The sequence below is a fragment of the Pelecanus crispus genome, chromosome 7, assembly GCF_030463565.1.
Source record: "Pelecanus crispus isolate bPelCri1 chromosome 7, bPelCri1.pri, whole genome shotgun sequence".
In the NCBI taxonomy this organism is placed as follows: domain Eukaryota; kingdom Metazoa; phylum Chordata; class Aves; order Pelecaniformes; family Pelecanidae; genus Pelecanus; species Pelecanus crispus.
This window is the reverse complement of record NC_134649.1, coordinates 20,624,341-20,651,085: the sequence shown is the minus strand read 5'-3', so window position 1 is coordinate 20,651,085 and position 26,745 is coordinate 20,624,341. Positions and strand designations below refer to the sequence as shown.

At 39.2% G+C, this 26,745-nt stretch overlaps 1 protein-coding gene across 2 annotated transcripts in view; it reads right to left on the bottom strand.

Annotated features, from left to right (window-relative positions):
- USP3 (ubiquitin specific peptidase 3) overlaps positions 1 to 26,745 on the bottom strand; it is a 44,701-nt gene that overhangs the window by 1,267 nt on the left and 16,689 nt on the right. Inside the window, exons 2-14 of one of the 2 annotated variants that reach the window (XM_075713973.1) lie at positions 25,250 to 25,310; positions 22,756 to 22,887; positions 15,068 to 15,151; positions 13,289 to 13,370; positions 10,675 to 10,757; positions 9,655 to 9,768; positions 8,771 to 8,884; positions 4,500 to 4,646; positions 2,454 to 2,560; positions 2,209 to 2,289; positions 1,144 to 1,262; positions 861 to 974; positions 679 to 746 (exon numbers count right to left, since the gene is read on the bottom strand). In XM_075713973.1, coding sequence (XP_075570088.1) covers positions 679 to 746; positions 861 to 974; positions 1,144 to 1,262; positions 2,209 to 2,289; positions 2,454 to 2,560; positions 4,500 to 4,646; positions 8,771 to 8,884; positions 9,655 to 9,768; positions 10,675 to 10,757; positions 13,289 to 13,370; positions 15,068 to 15,151; positions 22,756 to 22,887; positions 25,250 to 25,310 — 1,306 coding nt within the window. The remainder of the gene's footprint in view (positions 1 to 678; positions 747 to 860; positions 975 to 1,143; positions 1,263 to 2,208; positions 2,290 to 2,453; positions 2,561 to 4,499; positions 4,647 to 8,770; positions 8,885 to 9,654; positions 9,769 to 10,674; positions 10,758 to 13,288; positions 13,371 to 15,067; positions 15,152 to 22,755; positions 22,888 to 25,249; positions 25,311 to 26,745) is intronic. The other variant, XM_075713974.1, reaches the window with a different exon arrangement.

Here is a 26,745-nt window from a genome sequence, read left to right as displayed (position 1 = left end):
AGAGAGTGATTACCTAAATGACAAGAACACATTTCTCTCGGGATAAACAGTTGTCTTCTCCCTACTACTGTTACTCTCAACAGATCCGTCCAGGGCTGGGAAAAGGAAAAACCAAAACAAAACGCACCCAGCAATTTTACTTCAAAATACGAACACTAGCCAGCCTTGTGGCATGCCTATTGGTATTCACTTTGAAGTTCACTCCTGTAGGATAATTGCTTTCACTGTGCCGATCTTAAGTCTCCATTTGTTCCAAACATGCACACGCACCTTTTTGGCATAAATGCACGTGCGCCTTTCAAAGTGAATAAAAGAGGAAAAAAACATTTCTGCTTTGTACTACAAATTTCAAAATGAGGCATTACCTTCTGGAAGGCCCCCTGATTCACTCCGTTGGTTTAGGGCTTTCCATTCCTACAGGGAGTAGACTATTTTCATTCCATCCCACACTTCTAGTCATTACCCCCAAAGACTGCCAGTGGGCATTCGCAGGAATACCTGTATAGATCTATCTGAAGTTAATTCAGCTTAGTTCCATGTAAGTTTCTAAGTTACTGCTTATTTCTACCAGTGAAAATACAGACATTCACTGGGGACAGAAAAACCTTAATTAACTCTGCATGTACTTCAGTGGGGAGATGGTCCCTGCCAAGAAGCAGGCTTACTCCATGTACTCACCCTGAACCATGATGCACAACAACAGCCGCAAGGTCGTACAGGCAGCTTTCTGGGCCACTGTTTTCAGGCTGTGGGTAAAAAGACAGAAAACTCTTCAGATTGCAGTAGCACCTAATATAATTTGTGATAAAGACATATGTCATAGAAGAAATTCTACAGAAAGTATCAGTGAGTCTTCATACCTCTAACAAGTAGCATTTCATGTCTAGGCCTCGTAAGGGAAACTCAACATATGTATCAACCTTGTTTCTCAAATATGCTGTCCAGTGAAATCGTTTCAAGTGTAAGCATAGCACCTAGAGGATTAAAAAAAAAAAAAAAAAGTATGCATTAGAGGAAGAGGTTGAACTTTGTGTGAGGCATCTGCAATGGCCTATGGGAGAGTTGTTAGGCATTGGTCTACTAACAGTGGCATTATATCCTTTGATGGATTGTCACGCTGTTACTTTTCATACTTATACAAACCTTTGGTAGTTTCTGAATCCAGAATTTTTTGGTGGACTTCTGTTTCTTTTTGCATTTGTGACACATATACAGCTCTGTCTCATCAAGTTCTTCCAGGTCTGTAAAACTGCGAAGACAATCTAAAAAAGAACAAGATACAAAAAAAACCCAAAACACCACACAAAGAAACCTGATTCAAGATGACATTGAGTGATTTTTGTAACATGAAATACAACAATATAGAGAAGGTGTGCATATCTCCTGCAATCATTCTAGTTATATAGATTTGTGCAGCAAAAAGCTGTGTAATAATGTGTTTTAATACAATAACATCTTGCAACATGCAGCATTCCCTGTTCCTGAAAACAGCTATAAGCAGTTCAAGAGGAAAAGAGGCATTCACAAAATCTCCATTTTTCAAACAAGATTCTGTCCAACATTCAGCACAACTGTTTTCAAAAGAAACTAAATGACTTTCTAACAAAGAATATTCAACTTTGAAATGTGATTTGATTTTAGGTACAAAGTGAACAGAGAAAATAATGGGGTTTTGATTAACATTTCACAATCTGCAGCAAGTATACACACAAATCTGTAAAATCTGTAAAAAATTAACATCTTTTTAAACAAGGTCAATAACAACAGGATTGTATTTATGTTGTTTAAAAAGCAGAACACCCAAGAGCCATCCTTAATATGCTCAAGGGGCACACACTTCTAAGCACAGAGCCTTAGCAAATGCCAGTAGGCAACAATGCAGATTGAGTGTTGAAGGGAAGACTGTAATCCATTAAAAACACTCTGACCACAAAGAAAAACCTCTGCTGGAATCCTCTTAGCTGACCTCCTGAAGCACTTCTCAGCCCCAGTTTTATCATAGTAGCATATCAATACACAGTGACTGGGGTAAAACCTGCATAGAAAATTATTTTGGCACCTTCTTACCAACCCCAGAATCTCATAAAATTAGATGGCATGTGGCACCAAGTCACACCCTAGGTGAAAGCCTGGCTCCTCTGAGGTAGCTACTCTGGAGAGTATATATTGTTAGTCCTGGTAATGATTTCATTATCCAAGCACTCTTACCTCGTAGTGTGCACATTGGTCCATTTTCTTGATTTTTAGTACGTTTATTTCTGAACTGACTTGGAATATCTAGCGAAAGGTCTAGAAAAACACAGATTAAAAAAAAATTAGGGCTGAATAAAATGATGCTTAATCTTTTCAGGCTAAAACTCTGGTTCAGTCATGTGATAGCTAAATATATCAAGCTTCAGATTTATTTTTCTACCTTAAGTCACCTGGTATTTTGAAAGCAAGAGGCACCTTACCTAGGAATGGGTCAAACTTTCTAGATTCAGTCCCACATATTAGGCAGTTGACTTCATTTTGAAGAATGCCTCCAAAAATCGCTGTGACAACAGTAGACGCTCCATTTCTAGACAAACCACGCCAGAGAGGTAAAGTCAGTCAGAATGTCTGAGCTTAATTTTCAATACCTGTTACATGTTTACAGCTTACAACTCACTACTACTAGGCAGAGCCATTTTGTCCCTGTGTAACAAACAGTGACTGAGTTCATCCACTCAGCATTTCATTCACCCCAGAACTGTGCAGAGCAAGTATTTAGCTGCTATGATACTTTTGCTTTATCTTGTACCTGAAGAAAGTGTGAACCGTGTACGCTCTAAGCAGATGCTCAAAATTTCAGTGTTGAAAGCATTCCAGTTGACTGCATTTCTATAGTGGAGAGCTGATGCTTACGGGGCACAGTATATTTTAACCCCAAATTAAGGCTGTTTCTGAAACAAAAAGTCTTCCCTCTTAGGTAGGTCGAGCATATTTTTGTTTTAATTCTCTACCCTTTGTTACAAGTAATTATGACTTCTTAAAGCACATTTCTGCACTTCCAAAGACAGCTTAAGTTGCATTAAGATATAAACAACATGCATCATACTTTCATTACTCAATCTTTTCAGCAGATTATGTAATGGACTTACTTCTCATAGTCCAATTAAAAAAACCAACCAAAACATTTTTAAGTTATATTATTATACAACTTCTAAACTTGCTAGTTTGTGCTTGCAGATCTGACACCACAAGCCTGCAGAAACCAGTGTTCCTTATCTGCACTCCACCTACATCTTTACAGTTAATTTGAACACTTCTTGTTGAGCAGAAGGAAATGGCTACCCAAATAAGCCATGGCTCAAGAAGAAAGCATTCACAGCAGCATATTTCTTTACTGTAGGCATTTAAGTGTATGTGACCTTAATTTGCCCTTGACAGAAGGCAGCTTAATTCTACTTCACCATGCATTTGAACAGCCATTCTCAAGACAAATTTACAGCGAACAAAGTTTAAATTCTCCTTGGGTTTTGACATTCAAAATGTTGACAAAACAAAATTGGTTTAGTTTTCAAATACACTTCAATTCTAAGAACATTTTAGGATTCCTTTGTGGGATTTTTAAAGCATCATCAAAGCAACATAAATGTGCTAAAGAGCACAGTCCAAACTCTAGGCTTTCGCTAATGAAGCATCTATAAAATCCTGCACTTCGAGACCTGCTTACTATGTCCTAATGGGTACAGGAAGGGAAAACTCACTCAACTCTTATGTAGGGAATCCAAGGACTTAGAGACCAAGTGTGCAGGCTGAACTGACTTAACATTCCTTCCTGAAGCAAATTAAAATGTTTTCTCTCTGTGACAGTTTCAATCTGAGAGAAAACACACCTGGGACAGAATTCAGAAACAACAGTATTTTGAGAAGTACAGAAAGAGGAGTGAAACACATGGATTACCTCTGTTTCAAGACACACAGTAACACGAAAATCAAAATTACCAGGAAAAAAATACAACAGCTTTAACTGTGTCAAGTGATATGTAAATATAGCAAGATCATCTGCAGGAAAACTGACTTCAAACTGTAACTGCATTGCTCACTCGTTAATCCAGGAGGTCTGCTGATAACTTAAACCTATAAATACTTGGTCATCTTTTTTGCTCCTGTATCCTTCAGGCTATCTGTCACCCTAAGACAATGAGCTTGTCTGAACAAAGAATTCTATACGGGTATAGAATAGAAAATGCAAAGTTCGTTCTTTTTATTTCTGAAAGACTAATGAATTAAAATGTGTTTACAACTGAGCCTGTATGCTCACTCACACCTATGAAAAATGCTGATCCTTTTGAAAGAAAGCACATCCTATAGGATGCTAATCCTTTATAACCTGTAGCTTTGTAATTAGGAACATTACAGAGGCACTAAAGAGAACTTAAACAATGAACCATGAATTTCAAATTTCTGATCCACTTCACACAGACCCATACAAAGGCATTAAGGTTTTGAACAAATTAAAGAACACTTCTTACATGCAACATTTGTTGCTTGCAGACAGACTAGAATTTTCTTGCAAAATTACTGAACGTGAAACGCCATTGAAGCCACCCTGGAGTTCCAGGTGTAGATGGTCCAAAAGGTAACGCATGAACTCGTGGGCATCCTGTTGCTGGTACCCCCTTAAGAGAAAAGGAAACAACAGCAACAAAATCACCAAATATACAGATTGCTTGACACATAGAGAGCACCAGGGTCACATGAAAGAACCTTTGCTTGTTTAATAATACTGAGCAGACTTTACAGACATATACATTTTGTACCAAAAAAGTTTTCCAAGTGGCATTTGAAAACATATGGCTATGTCTAGACAAACTAAGCAATTTTTTGGTCCTTCACAGCTCACTCGCTCACTCTCTCTTTGCATCTCATTTTTGAGGATGGAGAAACATTTAAGAATATACGTTTTAGATATGAAGAGACCTTTTAGAAAATAAACAGGGAGCAGCAGAGACATAACATTTGCTCACGTATTTGGCTAATGTTAATTGGCCTCACCAAACTCAGTCTCTGCTAGTACCATCCTAGGACTCACATACATGTTACTTAAAAATACACAATGGTAGCAGTGACTTCCCCTCACTCACACAAAGCCTTTCTCCTTTTTCTTTGCTACTGACTAAATCTGATTAGTACCTCCACAGAATTGTTATGAATCGGGTTCAGGCTGCACACTATTCACCCCTACTTTGAAACTACTATAAATTATAGTCAATATATTGACATCTCAAACCTGGTGAGATTCAAAAGAAAGCCACAACAAAATGTATTGTTCACGTGGGATTCAGGGTCAGTATTTCCGAGTGGTTTTCGTTCAGCCACTGATCCCCCTCACTTTGGCAGTTCGAGGTGTTTGCTTGCCTGTTTGTTCCCCTCCCCACCAAAGCCAGGAATTTAATCTTTGGGTTTGTTTTTGAGAGGGCGGTAACGGTGGGATATCCAGAGCATCTCTTGAGCATTTGGACTTGGTAGGATAGGGCTCCAGTCTCAGATGTGTCATGCCATCAGCAGCAATGCTGCTCAAAGAGTCACCATTATTTCACCACTAACAAACCTAATCGAAGGGAACACAGAGGCCATCAGGGTAAAATATGCCTTTAAAATTATTTAAGCTAAATCATGCATCAAATTTAACAAACAACAACTGCTATTCATTTGCTATAAGATGTACAACTGAGATGAAGTCTGAAAGCATACACAGTAAAACAGGGAAAGCTTTGTGTGACACTGACATAATTATGTGCAAGTCTTTGTAGGCCTAGTTACAAAAATCCCTACATAGTAGAGCTGGCTTTTCCTCTTGTCCATTCTTTTAAGCTGCTTTATCATGCCTCCCCTGCCCCTTTTCCTCCTCGCTATTCCACGTAAGTATTGGCAGTAACTGTCACACAGGAATGCCTGGGAAAGAACAGGAGATGGTTTTTATGCTACTGCCCAGGGGAGGGAAAATGTCTGTAAGACTCATGGCACAGAACCCAGAACTGGAGAGAAATGAGAACAGACTCAGTGCAGCAGAAGTACGCAAGGTGAGGCTGATGTGCTTAGTGAAGAACGTAGGTATGTCCTACACAAGTATTGCTAAGAGATAACAAAATAAAAAGGAAATAAAGCCTTTTCATCTTGTAGAATTACAGTAACGTTTTCTTCCAAACTAGCAGCTTTAAACAAAATCACCGAGTTTGCGTGTAGATCTTACAGCACCCTGAAAACCATCAGCAGCACTACCTATCTTTTACGACAGAAAAACTGGCACACAGAAACGCTGCTGTGCTTCAACAGGCCAGAGTCCTGTACAGCCCACAATAGGACTTATTCTCCCAAAGTTGCAACATAATTATACGCTACTATGAAAAAAGGTATTAAAACAGAACTCGGCTTCAAAGCTGCATGTCAACTGTGCACACTGTAGGATAATTTTGAAGTTGCTGAGATAACACAGATTTGCTTAGTTTACTGAACACAGATATCTTCAATTTAATAAACATACAGGCAATCATAATAAACAGCTGAAGAGGAAATTTATGGAAAGTCTTTGCTTCAGACACCTTTTCAACATTCAGCTCCTCATAAAAGAGCTCTGAGGTATGTGGCACCCTTGCTCTGCAACAAATTCGATGAAATAACCTTTGGAATCATTCCACATTGTTGGTTGTACTCCTGGTGCACGTGTTTATACTTGCATACAAATATGTTAATTATAGATGAAAGATTCTGTGGATTTGTTAAAAAGCGTAAGTATAGATACAGATCTTGAAAAGACCATGATGATATGGACGATGCACTGTTTAAAATAAACTGTGATCTAAAAGCCTGTCAGCAAAAAGCATGGTTTCTCTGATAGTCAGCTTGTGTAATAAAACTGATCTCCATCCACCTGAAGCAACTCAATTCAAGCCCACCTCTGACACTCCTTTTCCTACCAGCAACAAGATAGGATATAAACAGGAACAGTTACTAGGAAAATAGAGCATACTATTTATACAGCAGTAAATCAGCAAAATGCACATCTCACAACTCGGCACGAGGCTAGAGAACTATCTCGGCATGCAGCAGAACGACAGCAGCAGACTTTGTCCAACAGTCAAGGAGCAGGACTGGCACAGCAGCATTAGAGCTCAGAGGCACTCCAGTTGTGCTTATAGTAACTGTAAATGATATTCTCTACTCCCTGTATGCAATACGAGACAGAGGGCCATGGAGTGCATCATCAGCAGGTTTTTTTCTACAGCCACTTACAGCAAGTGCTGTAAGAAGAACAACACTTGCAGTCCTTGAAGACAGGCATGACATGACAACTGAAATCTCTTTGGGCTAAAACAATTAAACAACGTTTCCAACCATGTTTCTTCCCCCTGCCCCATCACTTCAGGCTTCATACGCACAAGCCAAAGTGGCTGGCTTGCTGTTAACATGCTGCTGGCTCCAAGCTTCCTACCACGTGTACGCCCATCCACCTTCTCCTAGTCTCAAAAAGCGTACAAGGTAGAATTAGAATTGTAGCATCATTAGCTTTTACAAGGTACAATTAAGCACTGAACAAATTCAAATTTTCTCCCTGGATCATGTGGGAGCAGGGATCTACTGAGCAGCTGACTCTTATTCTCCGTGTGATTGAATGAGTTCTCTTACCAATTAATCATGGACATGTTCCCAGCTAACTGGGAATAAAAAGGGGAGGGGAAGAACCCCAAACAACAGCACTTTTTCTTTTAAAAGCTGTGATAGAACCCACAGTGCTGAAAATCTGCTTGAGGAACTTTAATGAACTGGTTTCTCACTTAGTCTAACAAGAATTATAAAGAATTATAGTGAGGACTGTAATAGGGAAACTGGTCAAGAACATGATGGATGATGCTCATTTGCCTAGTATGTTTTGGTCACTGCTTGCAACTACTGGTGTTAAACTTCCTTGATTCTCATAAGCCAAGTGAAACACATTTGGCAGTGTGAAGAACAGAGTAAAACAGATTTGTGTTATTCAGGTTACTCGTTGAGCACGTGTGTTCACAGCATCTTTTCAGCACTGCTGGAGATGTAACAGATAACTACTACCTGAGAACACGGAGCAACTTACCTTCGTCACAATATATCCTAACAGGTTTCAGTGCTCCTTTGAAAGAGGTTCAGGGGCCAGGACAGGGAGACCTTGGAGAGGAACGATACTTTGATTTACTTGGGTAACCTTCTTTTTCCCTTTCTTTTTATCGTCTTTTTTGTCAGTATGGGCACAAGACACCTACTATGCACAAGACTTTTTTCTTACAGCCCTTATTTCACGTCCAGCTGATGACTACAGTATTTTGAGAGAATCAAGGAAGTTTCAGCCAGTATGTTTGCATTTAGGCCTGCAGGTGCTATACCTTTTTTAATCTGACTACATCACTTTCTTATTGCAGCCAAGCTTGATTCTGTCAACACCATGCACTTGGCACTTCCTACCAGTCATTATCTTGATTCTTCTGCCCTTTGGAGCACTGGCTCAAAGGTACTACTACTAGTTCAGTATTTGAGATGTTTGTCCTCTCTGACACTGCTACATGTAGCATGAAGGGCAGGGGAAAAAAAAAAGCGCACTACCGATGAACACAAAACTGTTGATCAAAGTGAAGATCCTTTTCAAAGTATGTTTGCGGGCATATGGGAAAGCTGCATAGAGTATATCCCACGGATTCAGCAAATTTTAGAGCAGGACACCAGCAATACAAGGATGCAATCAAGAATATCGTTCTTATTCTACAAAACTTACCTAAAATTTGGCATGATTTTCCAAACAACATAAAATAAAGACTCTGGACTAAATGCAGTTTGGCTTCCTTGCCATAAAGCACAGAGTGTCTTTCTGAATTCTTCCACCAATGAACTGAAAAGAAAGTACAAGCTGATGATTAATATGGGTTTGTGTTATAACCCTTACAGGTTTATTACTAGCGCAATGGTACAAATACCAGACATTACTTTGGTTAATATTGCAATGATTGGGTAAATACCCTTTCTAGTACTTCAAAGATTTTATGTCCAAAATCCTACCCATAACACTGGAGAGACACACAGGTTAGGAAAATTACATTTCAGATGTTGAGGACTCACCTGGAAATCTGTCCACCTTTCGCCATTTTACTGTAGACTGCTAACATCGTCCCTTTAACACTTGCTCAAACAAGCTACAGATTGTGAATCACCTACTCGGGGGGGGGGGGGGGGGGGGGGTTGGGAGTTTGTTGGTTTTTTGTTGTTTTTTGTTTGGTTTTGTTTTCGTTGGTTTGTTGTTTTTTTTTTTAATATGTTCACTTGCAGACACATCTCCCCAGGACTGTATTTTAGCTGTAAGTAAGTAATGTAATGTCTGGAGTACATGTAATGAGCACTTCTTAACCGTGCTATAAATGCAGTTACACTCCAGTGCTTTCCGATGTATCTGACTGCTTACCCCTGCAGCACCAGACCTGTATCGCTTGCAGTTTGCTTATGTAAGTTCCTTTTTCTGTATAGCCAACTATTTTTCTAAGATGCTGTCCTCCCATGAATCATTTTTCTACGATTCTGCAACACTGAAAGCGTATAGTGGCTCTATTACCCAACCATTTTCTCTTTTCTGTAAAGTTCAGTGCTAACAAGGAACATGCAGCTTACACATTGTTATCCCCCTGGCTCCTGGTATGGTAAGTTCGCCTGCCTGCTGTCTTCCCATTCCTCAGCTCCACAGCAGGCAACTCTTTGAAGTAACAGCAGAACTGTTGAATGTTACTACAAAAGAAGGAAAAATGAATGAAATCCTTAAAGGGCAGAAAATGAAGAGAATATTATGTATTCTGGAGCCTGTTCTTTGAAATGTATAAACACAACTTCATGAAGTGGTAGAGGATGGCAATCGTGAACAATTCAAGATGCAAGAAATACTGTAGCAAATACTCATCTTCTGTAAATGACCAAGCAGATCTGTAAACATCATCAGCCCAACTACCTGAAATAATTACATTTTGGCTCTGCTTTGACCAAGAGATACCACGACAGACAGAGGTATCGGAAGGCATTCCCTAACAAACCAGACTGCATCTGCTGAGGAGGTTAACTCCATGTCTGCCAACACCTATCATCCTAACCTCTGCTACCGCAGTCCCAGTAATGGAACATGAGGCACGTGCCTCAACTCCTGCCAGTGAACCCTGAATGATGGAAAAGAAAATGGAGACCGATTAGTCCAGCTATAGGCAGACTCAGTAGTGTCCCAGTGAAGTAGGCAAATTCAGAAATGCCAAAGGACAATTAGAGAGTAGGGTGGTCCTGGCAGCAATGAAATGAGGTCTAACATCTCAGCACTGCAGAAACTGTTCTCCTACCCGCTTCCATGAGACCCCATGCCTCAAAGCACTGTCTCTGCTTTCACAGCGACCATAAGCATCAACATGTTTCTACATCCTCAGCAACGAAAGGGCAGTCTCCTTTTCCACTGAGGATGCGGCAGGCTTCCTCTGGAACGCTGCCTCACAGGAGGTCCCTCACACTGCAAAACACAGCTTTATGGTACCTGCACACACCCGTTCCTGCAAATCCAGGTACACTCTCATACAGTGGGAACTTGCCAGATTGCCTTGCCTAATGCTACAGCACACAACCACTCTCACAGAGGTGTGGGGAAAGCTTCGGACGTACCTGAGTGACTGAAGGATTGCATTCATGAAACACGTATTCCCCAGGTTCCGAAGGCCTGTGGCACAAAGGGCAGTGGTGCTTCCCTGGAAATGAGAATGGTTAAGTTAAAGAAAGACCATTGCTCCCCAGCTTTCTCCCCACAGAGCTGTTACTGTTGTATCAGCATAGATTTGAACAATAAACTACACTGTTTGAAAAGTGTGGTTTCAGAGCCAAACCTCACCAGCTCAAACCGCCTTGAAGCTCCACCTTGACACAAAACCTTTTTCTTACTCATTCCTGTCAACAGAAAACTATACTACATCTTTTCCTGTCCAAATAAATCTAGAATAGCACAGAGTTAATCACAGGCTTTTATTGCAAAGTATTTGTGTGTATATATGTTAAATATTCACACTCCAATAATGTTCAGTGAGAACTGGACAGCAATTTCCCTAAAGTGCCTTTGAAAAAATGAAAATACCAATCCTTATCCATCTAGTTCCATGTCTAATACGCACAGTGTGGCAGCCTGCAGGTTGTTTTTAAGTCACCAGCACTAGCCTGCTGTCTTGGTGGGGTTTTCTGGTGGCCAGGAGGGTTTTTGAAAGACAAACAGCAGCATTTATTTGGGAAAGAAATGGTGAAGTTAGACTGTGCAAAGAAAAAGCAATGTGTTGAAGGGAGAGAAGCAAAATATACACCATTTACAGTCTAGGAGTTTCAACAGGTTAGAGCAATATCACCCACAGATGAGCTTGCTTTTTGCCAAATAATCTTCAGGGTGGGCTGGGGAGGAGAGGGAAGACAAATGTGGACAGTGTTGCATCTGTGATTTCTAGAATCTGCAACACTTGGACACATTCCATTGTCTACAAAATATCCCACTGAAAGCTCATCAAATTTTGGGGCATTCTTCATTGTTCTAACATAATTTAAAAGCTAGACTATCTTTTAGTAGCAGAATCTCAAAATGAATGTATTACTTAGCACCAAAGACTACATGCAAATCCACATTACCAAATACGTATTCAAAGTGTTCCAATAAAACTTTTTTCCCCTCCCCAAATCTACCACAAACAACATCTGTGGCAAAGAACTAATGACAGCACGATATTTGTGTATATGTTGTTTTTTAAAAAACAAATTTATTATTTGCATAAGCAAGTTACCAATTAGTAATAATTGTTTAAAGACAGACCTGTTTTCCAATAAAGGAAGAAAACTTTTAAGTACAAACACCACAGTGTCCTTAGCATATTCTTTTCTCACTCTTGCCCAGGGTGAGACAGCAGGGTATTAATGCAAACAGCAGTCTCTGTCTTTTCTAGATAAGGATCCAATGTGCCAACAACAAAAATGATCATCTGTTGCCACTGGCAATATTCAAGTATTAATAGAACTGAGAAAACAGTACAGACTACGAAGAATAAAAGCAGCATTAAGTTCATGCTTTCTAATTCCGTCTTCTCCGTATCCAGATGTTGCCTAGAATTTTCCTTCTGGTTTTTACCGGCTTTGAGTTTTCCAGACAATGATGCTGTGTGCTGCCATAGCAAAAAAATCCCACTGCGTTTCCCAGGCTTCCTCAGCCACCCCAAGATTGGGACAGTACAGGAAGCATACACAGCACATTCAAAGGACCCTAAACTGACCGTAGGTAGTGCATTTTTAAAGTAACTGAACCCCTACAGACCTTGCAAAACAGCAACTGACTGCTGTGCTCCCACCCCACCCTCTTATTTCCGTTCATACTCAAGAACTTCTTCTCTTCGTAATCAGGTAATTGTTCCTCATGGCTGAAGACAGCTATTACTTCAGCTCCCTTTGACTACATTGCTGTCCTGCAGCCCCAAGGGCCGCGGAGGAATAGCTCTGCTCTACCACTCCTTCTGGCCAAGGGCGAAAATGACGCAGTTGCATACAGCTGGGTCAGTATCGCCTCTCCCCCTCCCTAAAATCTGGGAGAAATTAGAAGATCAGAAACTCCCTCAACCCAAACTGTGGAAAACAGAGACATTTGGTTTGGGGCATTGTTTGCCTGGAAGAAACTATGTAGCCCTTCAGTCTTCTCCTGCACGCTATTCTGCAGATATGAGAGTGAGAAAAGCTTTCAGAATAGTCCAGTTCCTTTTGAAAGCAAGTTGTACTAAGCTCTTTTAAAACTTCGTCAAAATTTTTAACTTTTTCCTAACACTTACTCTCTTATCCACCTAGAAAAAGACAGTGCACCTGCTTCTCTGACTTCTGCACTGGGTGGGGGCAGGGGACAAAAAACCCCCTTGTCGGCTCAGAAAAGTCTTACGTCTAGCCCTGTTTTAATCCCAATAGGTACTAGCTCCTTCCGATTTTGCTGACCCCACCAAGCTCAAACTGCCCTGAAGCTCCATCTTGACACGAAACCCTTCTTAAACACAGGGAAGCTCAAAGTCAAGGTCAACAGAAATGCAGCAGAATATCAAACATTCTTTTGCGAGAAGAGGCTCTTCCAGGTGTGCAGTCAGGAGATGAGAAAGACAAAGTGCACCAAGCAGAATTTGGGTAACTGTAAGTATTTCAAGTCTAGGCCAACTATAAGCCTCAACAGGTTTAGAAAAAACCCTTAAATTCACTGTACCAGATCTGTCTTACTTACATTTACTTTTAATAACTTGCTGTTCAGAGATGAGTTTTCCAATAGTTTTCTTTTCCTATGTCTGTCTGATGTAAAGGCTGAGCTGTTGGAAAGTAATTAAAAGAGGTTACTTACTATAAACACAAAATGTTGTGTGAAATGGACAACAGATAATCATCCTTATGTTTAACACGGTGATTACATCTGCCATCAGCTGTCATTAAGACAGCAAGGAGCTTCCTGATTGCAACATATGCTTTGCATAGTCCTAAACCAGACTGCATTTCCCTTGGAGTACAGACACACATCCTATTTTCAACACTAATGTCCGAGTTAATTGCATTAAGGTATGCATGCTACAGTATGCGCTCCCAAGAGTGGCCTTATTAGCATGTTACTTTTCATCTAAAATATTGATCTTTTTTCTTAGTCAAAGGAATACTTAATACAGAATTTTCCATAAAATACTTCTGTCAGAAGAATCATCTAAGCTTTTAGAAAGACAACTTCAAAAAAATCAGGACAAAGTAAAGTTACCAGAAATCAAAAATATCTCTAGTCCTAGCACTTATATATTATAGCTGACTTCTCTTAAATAAAAATACGTGAGGTTATAACATTTGTGTAATACTAATACAAACTTACAAGAACAATTAGTTATTCTTTTCTACATCACTGGAAATTACTGGCCCCTCAGTTCTACCAATTTATGACTTCTCTCCAATCTAATAGCAAAATCGTAATTTGTTCCAGATTTTAGAGGGTCTTTTGGTTTGTTTGGTTTTTTGTTTGGTTTTTTTTTTTCTTTTTTTTTTTTTTTTTAAATTAAAAAGCCCTCCATACATTCAAAAACTGTCATTACACACAGTGGAAGCCTCCATGGTATCATTTACCTCCCAAAGAGCTAGATCTCCTGGACATTTCCGAAATATTAATGTGCACTTCTCATTATGCTTAAACATCTTTACATCTCATTACATACCTCAGAAGCCCATCAAAAAGTGAATGGAAAATAATGAAAATGTTAATATTATCAACAGCGTAAGTGACACACTTCACTCGGCGAGGATCCAGAGACTTCGCCAAATCACAGCAATTTCTTAGCAGGGCTCCTAGTTGAACTCTAGGGCATTCAAATATATTTGGAAGCACTGTATGCACACATACTTGTCCTTAGTATTATATTTCCAAGATTTCCAAGCAAACTGTGAAAAGACTATTTGCTATCTAGCACTGGCCACAGCATCTGCATCATAAAGACTGTAATATTTACTTTTCGGTGGAACTGCGCCAGATAAGGGCAGAAAAAAACCATGTCTCTTCTGTACAATTCCAAGTTCATAAGCTTTCTTATCTTTTTGTTTGGAAACCAAACTACGCAATTAATATGAAGACTACTTCCACCTGCATTTTCGCTTCAATTTCTCTGCTCCAGAAACTTACTTTGGTTTTGACGAAACTATGATTCTGTTCTGGAAATTCTCTCCCATTTATATGAAAAGAGACAGTAATTATTGGCTAGGTAGCAAGAAAGTTAATTGATATCTAAATTCCTGTATCACCATATGCTGCTTCTACAAGATTCACCACGTAAGAAACAAAACATACAAGATCAGCCAAATCCATTCGTTCTGCACCTCTGCTTCTCAGCGATGAAAAGGATATTTAAACATACCCAGTATCACACACATAGAAGGACCAAAATATATATATTAAATACATATAAAACAGAAATACCACTTAAATGATGCAATATTACAAGTCCACCCAAAGTGGTCTGGATGTAAGCAAACCACTTACTTTTCCAAGTTCTGTAGGTGCTCTCTGACCTTCTGTACCAGGCCCAGCTTGGTATCATTGACTACAAAATCATCGCAGCGATAACTGCAAGAAAAACATTTATCATAACGTGTAAAAGATTTCAGTGAAGTACTCCAAAACAGTCGTGCAAGCCTACATGCAGGAAGCACTGAAGTGATTCAGTAGAAGATTGCAAAGGGAACAGGGGATCACAACACCTACATACTGAGCTTGGTTCGCTCTGAAAACTACCCTATAGCAAGAGAAGGCACAGGCACTATCTTATTACATGTTTTTTCTTCTAGCTCAGTTCTTTATTAGAAATCAGTAGCATGATGTACTGCTTGGCCCAATGCAGAATTCCAGTTCAACAAAAATTCAAATATATGGTGTAACCAAAAGAGCATTAGTAGACAATCCACAGAAGATTTATCAGCAAAGATCACCTGACATCAGCTAACAGAATACAAAGGTTTTATTAATGTATAGCATAAATCAATTATTTTAATACTGTAAAGCTACCATTAAAACCTGAGGTGCTGAACAGATACACACATAACGTAGAAGTTTCTGCTATGGAAAAAAGACCAGGGAAGATGAACTAAGAGATTATGTGATTTGTCCAAAGTCACACCACAAGTCTGTGGCAACTCGCACCTCATGCTTTAACCACAAGTATCACCCAATCTCTCATATAGTTTTTATATATACCCAGAAACTCTTATAAAACGTAAGCTAGTATTTTGAGCTTTTTCAGGGCAAGCGTGCAAAAGTAACTGAGCTGAAAGAGAGAGAGAAGCTGATCCCCCCCTACTGCCTCAAAGCAAATGTAATGTGAAGCCAAATCTCAGCAGAAGCAAGGGTTACGGAAGTCTACGATGTTTTAATGTTCTATAAAGATCTCACATTTCCCAAGAAGCAAAGATGTTCATTATAATTTAATATTCAAACTGTGGGCTTGTAATGCCTTATACAGTGGCAGACCATTTCTAAAGGTGGGAAGGAGGGTCTTTCAGGGAATGCTGAAAAAAACCCACAAACTTCACTATTTTCCTGAGAACACCACAGTGCACACATCGATTTGAAGAAATGAGAGTAGCAGAGAAAACTATCACAAGGAGAACACTGTTGCAAGATGGCATAACTTCTGCTGCTCTGCTGTATTTTAAAATCCCTGCATTTCTGGCCCTCACAAAAAGCGGAATAGAGGTCCCAGAGTGATGTGGACCCTCTTATCCATGCCCTTTCTTCAATTTCTGTATACAGGGGTGGGGTAGCGGAAAGGGGAGGGAAAGGAAGGACAAAATCACTTAGAACCAAAGACCAGCCCTGCAGAATCCACACGTGCAGGTCGGTAAACCAAGACTTTTGTGCAGCCTCCTCGAGCGTCTCTCAAAGGAGGCAGGCAGTGGAGCAGCAGCCTTACTGCTGTGCACAGCAGCCGCAGATGACATTTCACAGTACTCTTGCAGGGTTAGCCAAGAGCTAGCTCAAGAACTAGATAACCTGTACTCTAGCATGAGAAACAGGAAGGTAAGAAAAGACTTAACAACACTCGCACCAGCTCTTTTGAGAGCACTGCGACAAAAAGGGAGCAGAGACTTGTCACAACTTCCCTTCCCCCACGTCCCACAAAGGTAACTCGGCTCTGAGCCGTGTCTGTCAGCCCTGTGCTTACTGTGAAGCATCAAACTGCACCTTCAAATTCTGGCAGGCAACTGAACGCTTCCTGTGAAGAAAACTAACTTACTTTGGAAATGTCTAATATCAGAACCGTAGCTATTTCTCTCCTTTCTCTTTGGCACAGGACCTACTCAAATGCGAAATACATCCTCATCGTCTCAGGTTACTCCTCTGTTGGAGCAGATCCGTGCCTCCTAAGTTAATGAAGCTGTTGACTTCAGGCACAACTGGAATTTACAATATTCTTTGTTGCATAAATCTGCAATGTAGTTCAAAGGCAACAGTACTGCTAGTGTTAACTCAAACACTGAATTCTTGAAGAGACTACAGAGTTGAGAAACTAAAGGCCCTTGCCACCAAAAAGGAGTCTGTAAGACCAGTCTGTCCAGGGCCTCTGTTGATTTTTGCCTCCAAGAACAGAAACTAATATGACTCTCAAGATTTCCAAACACTGAACACAGCAGTTATGGATACTTAGGCAAGATCTAGAAATTATAAGATAGCTACTGTCAGTAATAGAATTTTTTTTTTTTTAAAAGACTGCCACAGACCTAGTTATTTTGGGAGGGGGAAGAAGTCTGTAAACATGCTTATTTTTCAACCATGTTTTAAGTAGTCCTATTCAGCTTTATCAGCCACCTACAATTACCTAATGAAGCGTTCCTGCATTTGCCATTCTCACAGGACAGCACACCTCAAGACAACCATCAGAGCAAACTACCCAGGCTAGCTTTGGTGAGAGGTAAATATGGTGCAGGTGGATACAGTACAGTCCGACTCCTCCTTGATACCAAGTGTGTCCACACCCCCAGGTATACTAGCACAATTACTTTGCTACCCTAGTCATGTAGCTACTAACATTTATAAAATGGGGAATGAAAGCAGATGCAAGCTCACTGAAAGCCTCTAAGCCAACTTATTGCTGAAAGATGATTTAATACTTGCTCCCACGCCCTAAAGATCATGTTAACCTTATTTTCAGTCTCATCTCAAATACCAGTTACATCTTTACATAAAATTGCAAGTTAGCACTTTCCCCAGGATGGAGGAATAAAACCAAATACATCATTAAATGTCAGGGTCCTTGCAACAGTGGAAAAGTAATTTCAAGATTCACTTAAAACCAAGACAAGCTGCTTCTATTTCTCTTTTTAATGGGCAGGTTTTTTTAAACCTTGTAACCCTGAAGATTCAGCACTACTACTAGAAATAACAACACTACTACCCATCTGGTTTGGATAAACGAAGTAAACACCACAGAAAGTAGTTTATGCTTTAGTAGCTTAAAATTTACTAGGCCCACACACCTTAAAGGTAAACGGCTGAGAGATTACTTCCTCTACATGAAGCTGACTTCAAAAACAGATGTTTAATCTGTGATCCTCAGGATTATCACAAATTAACAAAACACCTTCTTGCATACAGCAGGTCTACAACATGCTTTTAACAGCAATTGTACAGAACAAATTTGATACTTCGGGGAGGGTCCCTTATATGGATTCTCCTCTCTATATACTTTCTATTTTTAGCATCTCTGCTACCTCCAAGGCCTGGTCTCTTCTGGCCTCCTTTGCTGCTAAAATGGCAGCAAGCCAGTGAATGTATACACTGCTCTGGGGAACATTCATGCTTAATGCTGGCCACTTCAGTAGGTTACAGAACTTCATGCTATGTTTAAAAGCCCTGATTGGATTTGAAGAATCACAGGACAAGCAAAATTAAGAAAATCCAAGTTTCCTTAGTTGTGCTAACACCTTATACGAGGAAACTAAGAACCCAAGTTTTACTGTCTTGATAAAAGGCTTTTTACCCTCTTTAATTTCCACTGATTGTAGAACGCAAAATAATGGTCCTAAGCAATCTCATTTTCAGATGCTCATGCACTAACACAGTAAGTCTGTTTTTTAAATAGAACCACCATCACATAAAGACTGAAAAAGAATTTCTTAAAGGCCTTGACACTTTTACATCAGCCTGGGCAGGGCAGGGGGGACATTAGCACAGCCATGTCCCTTTAAGAGATAACAAGGAGGCTAATGGGTCAGAAATCCGACCTGCAGGTTGTGTCTGGGATTAAATGAACAGGGAAAACATAGTATGCAAATACATACACAGGGCAGCCTTTCTGCTTCTGTGCTAACCAACTGTCTGTGCACTAGCACAGAGAACACAAATTTACAAGAGTCCTCTTTCAGGAAACGTATTTCTGAAAGCAGGCTTCTTAACACGTATCATTTTACTACTCTCAAAAAGCAGCCACTAACACAGTAGGAGAAAACATTGTACGATAGCTTGAAGAGAAAAAAAAGATCTGTAGTTCTTGTAAACTCTTTGTGCTTAGTACTTTAGAAATAACTGAAAGGCTGACTACCTCCAAAAAGTGGAATTTAAGAGTCTGTTTTTCTCAGTGCTTAGGGTCTCAAATGTAATTCAGTCTGAAGATTTAGTATTGCATCTACTATCTGAAAAGTGACCAAAGAACCAAGAAGAGTTGTACTCTCATAATAAATACAAGTTAACATTCTCTCAACTCTTCCACTGTGAAGACTGAACAGATGAATAGAAGGACATAGAATAAAGATCAAAACCCTCCGGAAAGCAAATCCCTAGTTGCCCAATACTTAATGAAACCTCAAGCGTGCCTGTATATTTCAAAACATTACAAAATTCATAACTACAATAAATAAAACACACACCTAGACTTCCACGCAGAAATGCAATTACAGGAGACTGCTTGATCTGGTTGTGGTTTACAGCAAAGATTGCATGTGAACTAGAAACAAAATTCAATAAACCATGGTAGCTTCAACAGTCACATGGTATTTCTTCTCCTTGGACTGATAAGAATAGCTAAAGCAAACCCTGGACCGTGCTCTCATGACTGCATGAAAGTTTATGACATGGCCAAAGAAAAGCAAAGGATTAAATGCCTTCTGCTTAGAAAAGAGCCCATACAGGCCTGTTCACTGTTACTATCGTGCAAGCTAAGGAACGCAGTAAATTGGGATCCTTGGGATAAAAATGGAACAGGAGTATTCTACTCTGTGCAGCAAACAAAATTGCAAATACAAATATAAAAGCCAGCACTACATCAAAATACCTCCGTTATTTTTGCAGTAGAAGTAGAATTCAATTAAGCCTCAGGATGGTATTTTCTTGACTTTCAAATTATTGAGGTTGCTCACATTGCTAGCATAAAATACTAATCTTTAAATAAAACTTCACTTAAAAGAAACATCATTGCATAAACATAGCACTGTCTACTGGATTCATGTCTACACTGAAGAAGCTAACAAATAACATTTCAAAATTCAATCTCTACAGTATGACTCAAATGCACCCAACTATTTGCTTTAACTGGCAAGCACTTTTTGACAGCAGCCCCTACAGTACTGTCTGAAATAAAGGGGCAGAAGCTCACTTCCACTGAAGAAATTGGGTGCAATAACCAATCCAGGTATCTTTTTCTGATTATCAGATGGGAAAAAAAGAAATATCCTAAATGGAAGCAAAGATACACTGCTTTTGAAACTTGTTCAGATCCACATTAGTACATGAGAGTTATAATTTGCTAGTGGATTACACGCAACAGGAACTCCCCAAGGCAAAGCTCTCTACAGTTAGTTCCAGTTCATCCACAGATGACTCATCTTTCTACTTTGATTACAGCAGAAAAGATACCACATGCTAAACTGCTTCTCATCCATCCTACCACAAATATGCTGTGAAACACCAGTGAGCTTCCTAAGTGCATGCCCACCTGCTCCTCACGAGCATAGTTTGTTTCAGTAATAGATCCCATAGTCCTCGGTTTGGCTGTTGTCATTTTGCAACGCCCGCATCGGGTTTGGGATAAGGTCAGCAGGGTGCTCTGACTTGCTCGTCTAACTCATCAAGCCTCAGCAAGTTGGGCATACTATTTGTCATAGTAAATGGAGATACAATCAAGACTTCAAATACGCTGCTAAAATTCCTCCACACATTATTACCTTCAGAGGGACTAGAAGACAGGTCATACTTCAAACAAAACAAAAAGCCACCACCTAGAACTCAGTTGTTAACAGCATCAATCGGGAAAGTGGAATTAGCTTCCCACAGCTGTTCCAATGCTGGTAACCTGTGCATATGTATCGCTTAGAAAACTTGTATTTTTCCTAATGTTTTCACATAGGAGCAGATAAAAATGCTGGTCATTTAAATAAAATGTAAATAGAACCAAAATCCCCGTACATCACACAGCTATTTAAACCTTTCTTCTACGCTTAATATCTGTACAGCTCTTGTCATTGCTGCACACACCATGTTGTTGCCTTTAAGCAGTAGATCTTGTCATGCTAATGAAATATAGTCCTTCAGTAGTAAAGTAATGCGCATTTTGCTACACTGAAGGAGGAAGGGAGGATGGCTAAGCGGCTGGTTGCTGACCTTCAAAGATAAGGGGATGCTAAAACAAACGTGCGTGCACAAAATAGGAGAAACTGGCTAAGAGGTAATTCAGGCAGGGGGAGATCGCGACGACCGACCTGATTAAGGACTGAAGCAAGTACCCCCCCACACCCCTCCTGCGCAAGCACAGTGAATTAAAAGGACACTATAGCTTTAAAGACTATGTGAGTAAACTGTTAACCAAGGAAGATGAGCGCACAAAGACAGGTTAATGATTATGTATTAGAGAGGTGTGGAGATTGTATGGTCAATGTATAAATAAGGGAATAGAATCTGAACTTGGTGTGCTTGATTTGTGGAATCCTTCCATTTTGCACCCCGTACAGAATAAAGCAATATCTCCTTTCAAAACCATTTTTTGTTTTGGGAGCTTTATTTCCAGGTAACAATCGGAATAACTTTTTAGTTGCTCCAAACAAAATTTTTTCAGGTGAGACCACTTAACTGTGATTTTACTTGCAGGGGATAAAAGTATTTGTTACAGAAGTATTCCTCATAAAACTGGATACCCAAACTTCAACAAACAGATTTTTCCCTGATGAAGTACAAAATAGATACCCAATTATTTGAACAAAATACCCATCAGTGGAGCTATATACTAAGTAATTTTACAAGACCATAACACAGATTTCCCTGAGAAATGCACTGTTCAAATCCTGCACTGCCACACTGCACAAGTAATGACATACATGGGAAACCATGAAGCTAACAGAAAGTGGGGAAGCAGCTGTCAACAGTTTTGCTTAGGGGTGAAGAGGATGGAAGATGCTGACCGCACAAAAGCATTGCTTTCAATAGACTTCCAGTCTTTCTGATGAGAGCAAAGATTTGGAACCTGACATTAACCAGCATAACTATTAAATCTCCCTAAACAGTTCTCATATCTGACTCTAAGAAACTGATAGAATAAATCAGCTCAGGCCATTCTTCTGTTAAAAGAATCACCTCTGTGATTCTGCTACTTAATCTTGCCAGAGAGTTGATGCTGCTTCCCAACAGGATCCATCACATTCCCAAACTCATACAGGTTGCACCAAATCTCCAAAAGGAAGAAGCCTTTCTTTCAGAGTGAAGAAAAAAAATTATATTGGAAAAAACCCCAAACAAAACACACACATACACACCTCAAGTTCACATCTCTTGGGCAGGAACTATAGTATATTACTTTACTTTCTGATATTCTGACAAATAAAGGATATGTGAAAGGCTCACCAATTTGATGGAAGGAGTAACTACAACCAAACAGCAGCTTTTGCAATTAAAAGGTTAGGTTCTCAAGATACACCAAAGCAAACAGAAGGAACTGCAAACCACATAAACAGCATTTATTTCAAAAAGTTTCTGCCAAGTCATTTGAAATGCGGGAGTTTAGCTGCAACCAGTGCTACAATACACATGCAAAAGCAGAGGGTTATTTCATTACTGTTTTTAAACAGACAGGTCTGGAAATCAAGACATGAGTGCTCAAAAATGTGTGCAATATAATGCTTCACAAGATTGCAAAGTTTTCACCTTCTAGTATGTAAAAAGTTGTCAAATTGCAGCATTTAAACCCTTACCAGTATGTACTGTAACTACTGCAATCCATACACACAGTATGCTGAACTTTCTCTTGTTTTTCTGTTTTCTTATGATTGGTCATAGGAATCTGTGCATCTTCATAATGCTTTTTTGCATGGCCATTCACATATCTAAAATAAATGAAAAACAAAGTCTTACACTTTTAAACAGTTACTTAACCAACATTCATTGAAAATAAGAAGAAAAAAAGGCAGCCTAATAAGCATCAATATTTATACAGGCATTAAAATAGGCAATTCACCTGTGTAAAAACATTGGTTAAACTTTCTAACTTTTTAGCCTTTTTCTGTCCCATGATGTCCAAATTAATCTCTCCCTCTCCTTCATAGCAACCATAAACTGGCATCCTTGTACCAAACCCCAGGATCTGGGCCCTGAGCAGGCTGATATCCCTTCACAACTGAGAAAATCATTAGCTCCCTTTTTCCATACCTGTAATGTGGTAAGTTCTCCATATTGCTTTCCCATATACTTTTCTTACAGCTCCACTTTTTTCTCCACCCAGCACTCATCATGCTTGTGATTATTTTAAGTGTGCTGACCCCCATATGAAAGCACACCCATTTTAAGCTTTCCCATTCTGCAGCACAACTTAATATTAGAGCATTCTACATTTTATAAGTTTCATGAATTTGAAAGGCTCTAGGGCTTGGGGACACATAGCTGAAAAAGAAATCTAAAATCCTACAGCTCTTTTGCTGACACAATGAGCATTTTCACCATCAAAATTTGAGATCTAGAAAATTAAGCATCTTTAACTAAAAAAAGTGTCATTACAAATGCAAGAGCCTGAAGTATCGGTTGAAAATCATTAACACTTCAAAGCACAAGGCCAGACCTCGGGTGAATTCTCTCCTCCCCCATTTCTTGCTTGTTGAACTCAGAAGTGCTAACCGATAGGAACTCTACACATGTTCCACATGAAGGTCTTTCTATTCTACACTTGTTCTCACATGCAGGTGTAACAAATTCTGCTAATGCAGCTGTGCTAGTTAAGGCACTGAAGCCACAGGGTTGACGACATTGCTGTGCTGGCAGAATCTGACAGCAATTATGTCATAACCCAAACAAGACAGTTGTGCTTGCAGGAGTTGGTTTTCTGCCTAACAGTGCAAATAACAAGTTTATAAAGCTATGCTCGCACCAGAAATGCTCTGCTGCTATAACATGGTCAGTAATGTTCCCAATGACTCTAACCTGGCGGAGGTACTTTAAGTGAAAATCTGAAAAGCTCTATTCCTCTTCCTTTAATTTCAAACATTATCTGAACAGAAGAATATGCTGTGTGCTTTCACGATCAAAAGCGCTCCCATTACAAGGTATATTACATTCTTCTCATTCAATTATTTTTCCATTCTAAGGATGGGAGCAGTTTGAAAAGTCAAAACAAACAACCGTCTCAATGTCCACTAACTGCACACAAGAAAGGTCATATGTGGACAGTAATAATATATTTTTAAAATTGGTAACAAAATATTCCAAACTATTTATTTCACACCATCACATAACATGAAGTAGCTCCCCCTCTCAACTCTCACCAAGTATAAATTTATAAAATAAATGAATAAATGAGGAAAAAAAGGGGGTTGTGCTGAAAACCCTGAATAAGAGACATTAGTAAAATTGTGGTACTTACTGCTACCCAGATCAAAGAAACAAAACCTGGAGTTTATTGAATCCACTTTAAAAGACAAAGTCACTAAGTTTAATGATGCTTTTCCAGAATAAAAGCACACCACCACAGATGCTACAGATAAAAACATGTTCACATCTCAGATACCGTCTAAATGTCAACACTAACTGTATTCTCATTAATATGTGCGTCTCAAACATTTATGTAGCAGCAAATTTTCTACAATTATCCTGACATATAAATAACAACATTGACTGTATCATTCCTCTACAAATTCTTTTGGTGTTCTTCAACTAATACAGACAAAAAACCCAAGTGTATTCTGAAGGATTCTGATGGTAGCTAGTCCTTCTGTGGTATGGCAATAACTTTGTTCCAAAACTACACTACAGTACATTTAAGGTATTTTCTGTCTAAGCTGGACAGTTGCTGTTGTTGCACCTCAAAATAAGTTGCACCAACTACGGATTTGTGGGGTTCCACGAATTCTTATTGGTTTAATTTTATTACAATAGAAACATCTTTTACAGAATGGAACTTTACAATAATCCACTGAATTAGCAGTTTTCCAGGCACTTCTTGAGCTGAGCAATCACAATCACCATACAATTTTCTTTTGGAAAAAAAATTATGTGGAGTATAATTTCTGGAGCCTCATAAGGTAGCAAAGAAGTGTGTTCAGTGTAAACATACAATGCTAAATGAGATCATGAAAGGTTTATTTCAGGGAATTATAAGGCATTCAGGAAAATTTTGAATGAACTGCCTCAGAGTCGAGCAACAAAAGAAAAAGATAAAGGTCTGATTAAAAGATTTGCATGCTAACACCTTGTACCCACCTTCCACAATGGACACTTGAGCACGTCAGACAGACCCATGGACTTTTATTTGACCGGCACACTATAAAAGATTAAAAAAAAAAAAAAGGCATCAAATGAATTGGCTCTGATATTACAGTTGTATAACACATCCTGAGCGCTAGCAAAAGCGCTGCTGACTCCACCTTAGCAGCACAGTTATATAAAATAGCGAGTCACGTTCATTAACCTATATTAGGGACTAAACTAACAGACTGAAGAGGTATTGACACTAAAGCATGTTACCCGCCTTCTGGCTTGGGTTTTTGTCACAGGCTACACATTTACCCATTACTTTCCATGAAAAATTTAATTTTTTTTTGTTTGTATTACATCCACATGAGGTCTACTTGATTTTGAAATACAATACAGAAGTAACAGAAGTAGCAAAAACACTGGTAAAGTTTAAAAACATTTCTTGTGGCTTTTTAATAAGGTGGTCCACCAAACACAGGAAAAAAGCCACAGCACTTCTGTTTCCTAAAACTAGTTATATAAGAAGCCATTTTAAAGAAGACATTGCAAGAAAGCCTGGAAATCTCATAAGAAGCATACAGAATAAATTACTGTGCAATGCATGATAATATGCACCATCTATACAATATGTATTCCTATGCTGCAGTGCTAGTAAAAGCTTTATCCATAAAGATTCTACCCTTTCAGCCACACACAAGAAGCTGAAGGGTTAAAAGGTAACACAGTACTGTGCTTCACAATCCGGAAGATGTTATCTAAGTTTTTAGCTGTCTTCCAAGTCTAGAAAACTTAAATTAAACAAACATGGATGTTTTTAAGCTAAAGGGCTTAAAGGGAGAAAACAGCAGATACTAGAAAATGACAAAATATCATCCCAGGGTAGAGTCATAGAAAGAGGATATTCCAACTCCTAACCCAACCCAGTAGCAAAGTCTGCAAATGCAGATTAGAAACAAAATCTCAATAAATAACCCATGTAGGCAGAACACAGTAAAACAGGGAAGCAGAGCAAAATTTCCATTAGTCAAGTCAAGAAAAAGTATATGCATCTTTATAAACAATAGCAATTTTGGAACTACAACTAAATCAATACTGAACCCTCACATTTTGAGAGGAATTCCAATTTGGATCATGTCACTGAAGGAGGGATGCTACAATATACAACACTTAGATTTGAATGAAGCAAAATTGTTAACAACTATCCACTACCACAGCATTTACAGAAATAGCATTACACTTTCAAATACCCGACTAATATGATGAGAAAAGAGAAATGAAATGCTAAGTCCACTTCTGCAAGGACAGAAAACAACAATAAAAAGATGACTTCAATTATCCCAAAAATAAAAAAGGGTATGATGCCACTTAGTTTTTCTACACCCTATAAATAACCGCTTCTTGGAGCAGCCACTCAAAAGAGTCACAGAAGAAAAATAAGACATCAGAAACACGAGGGTCTGTGAGGCCAGGGAGAAGAAGGGACAAAGAGAAGAGGGTTCAAT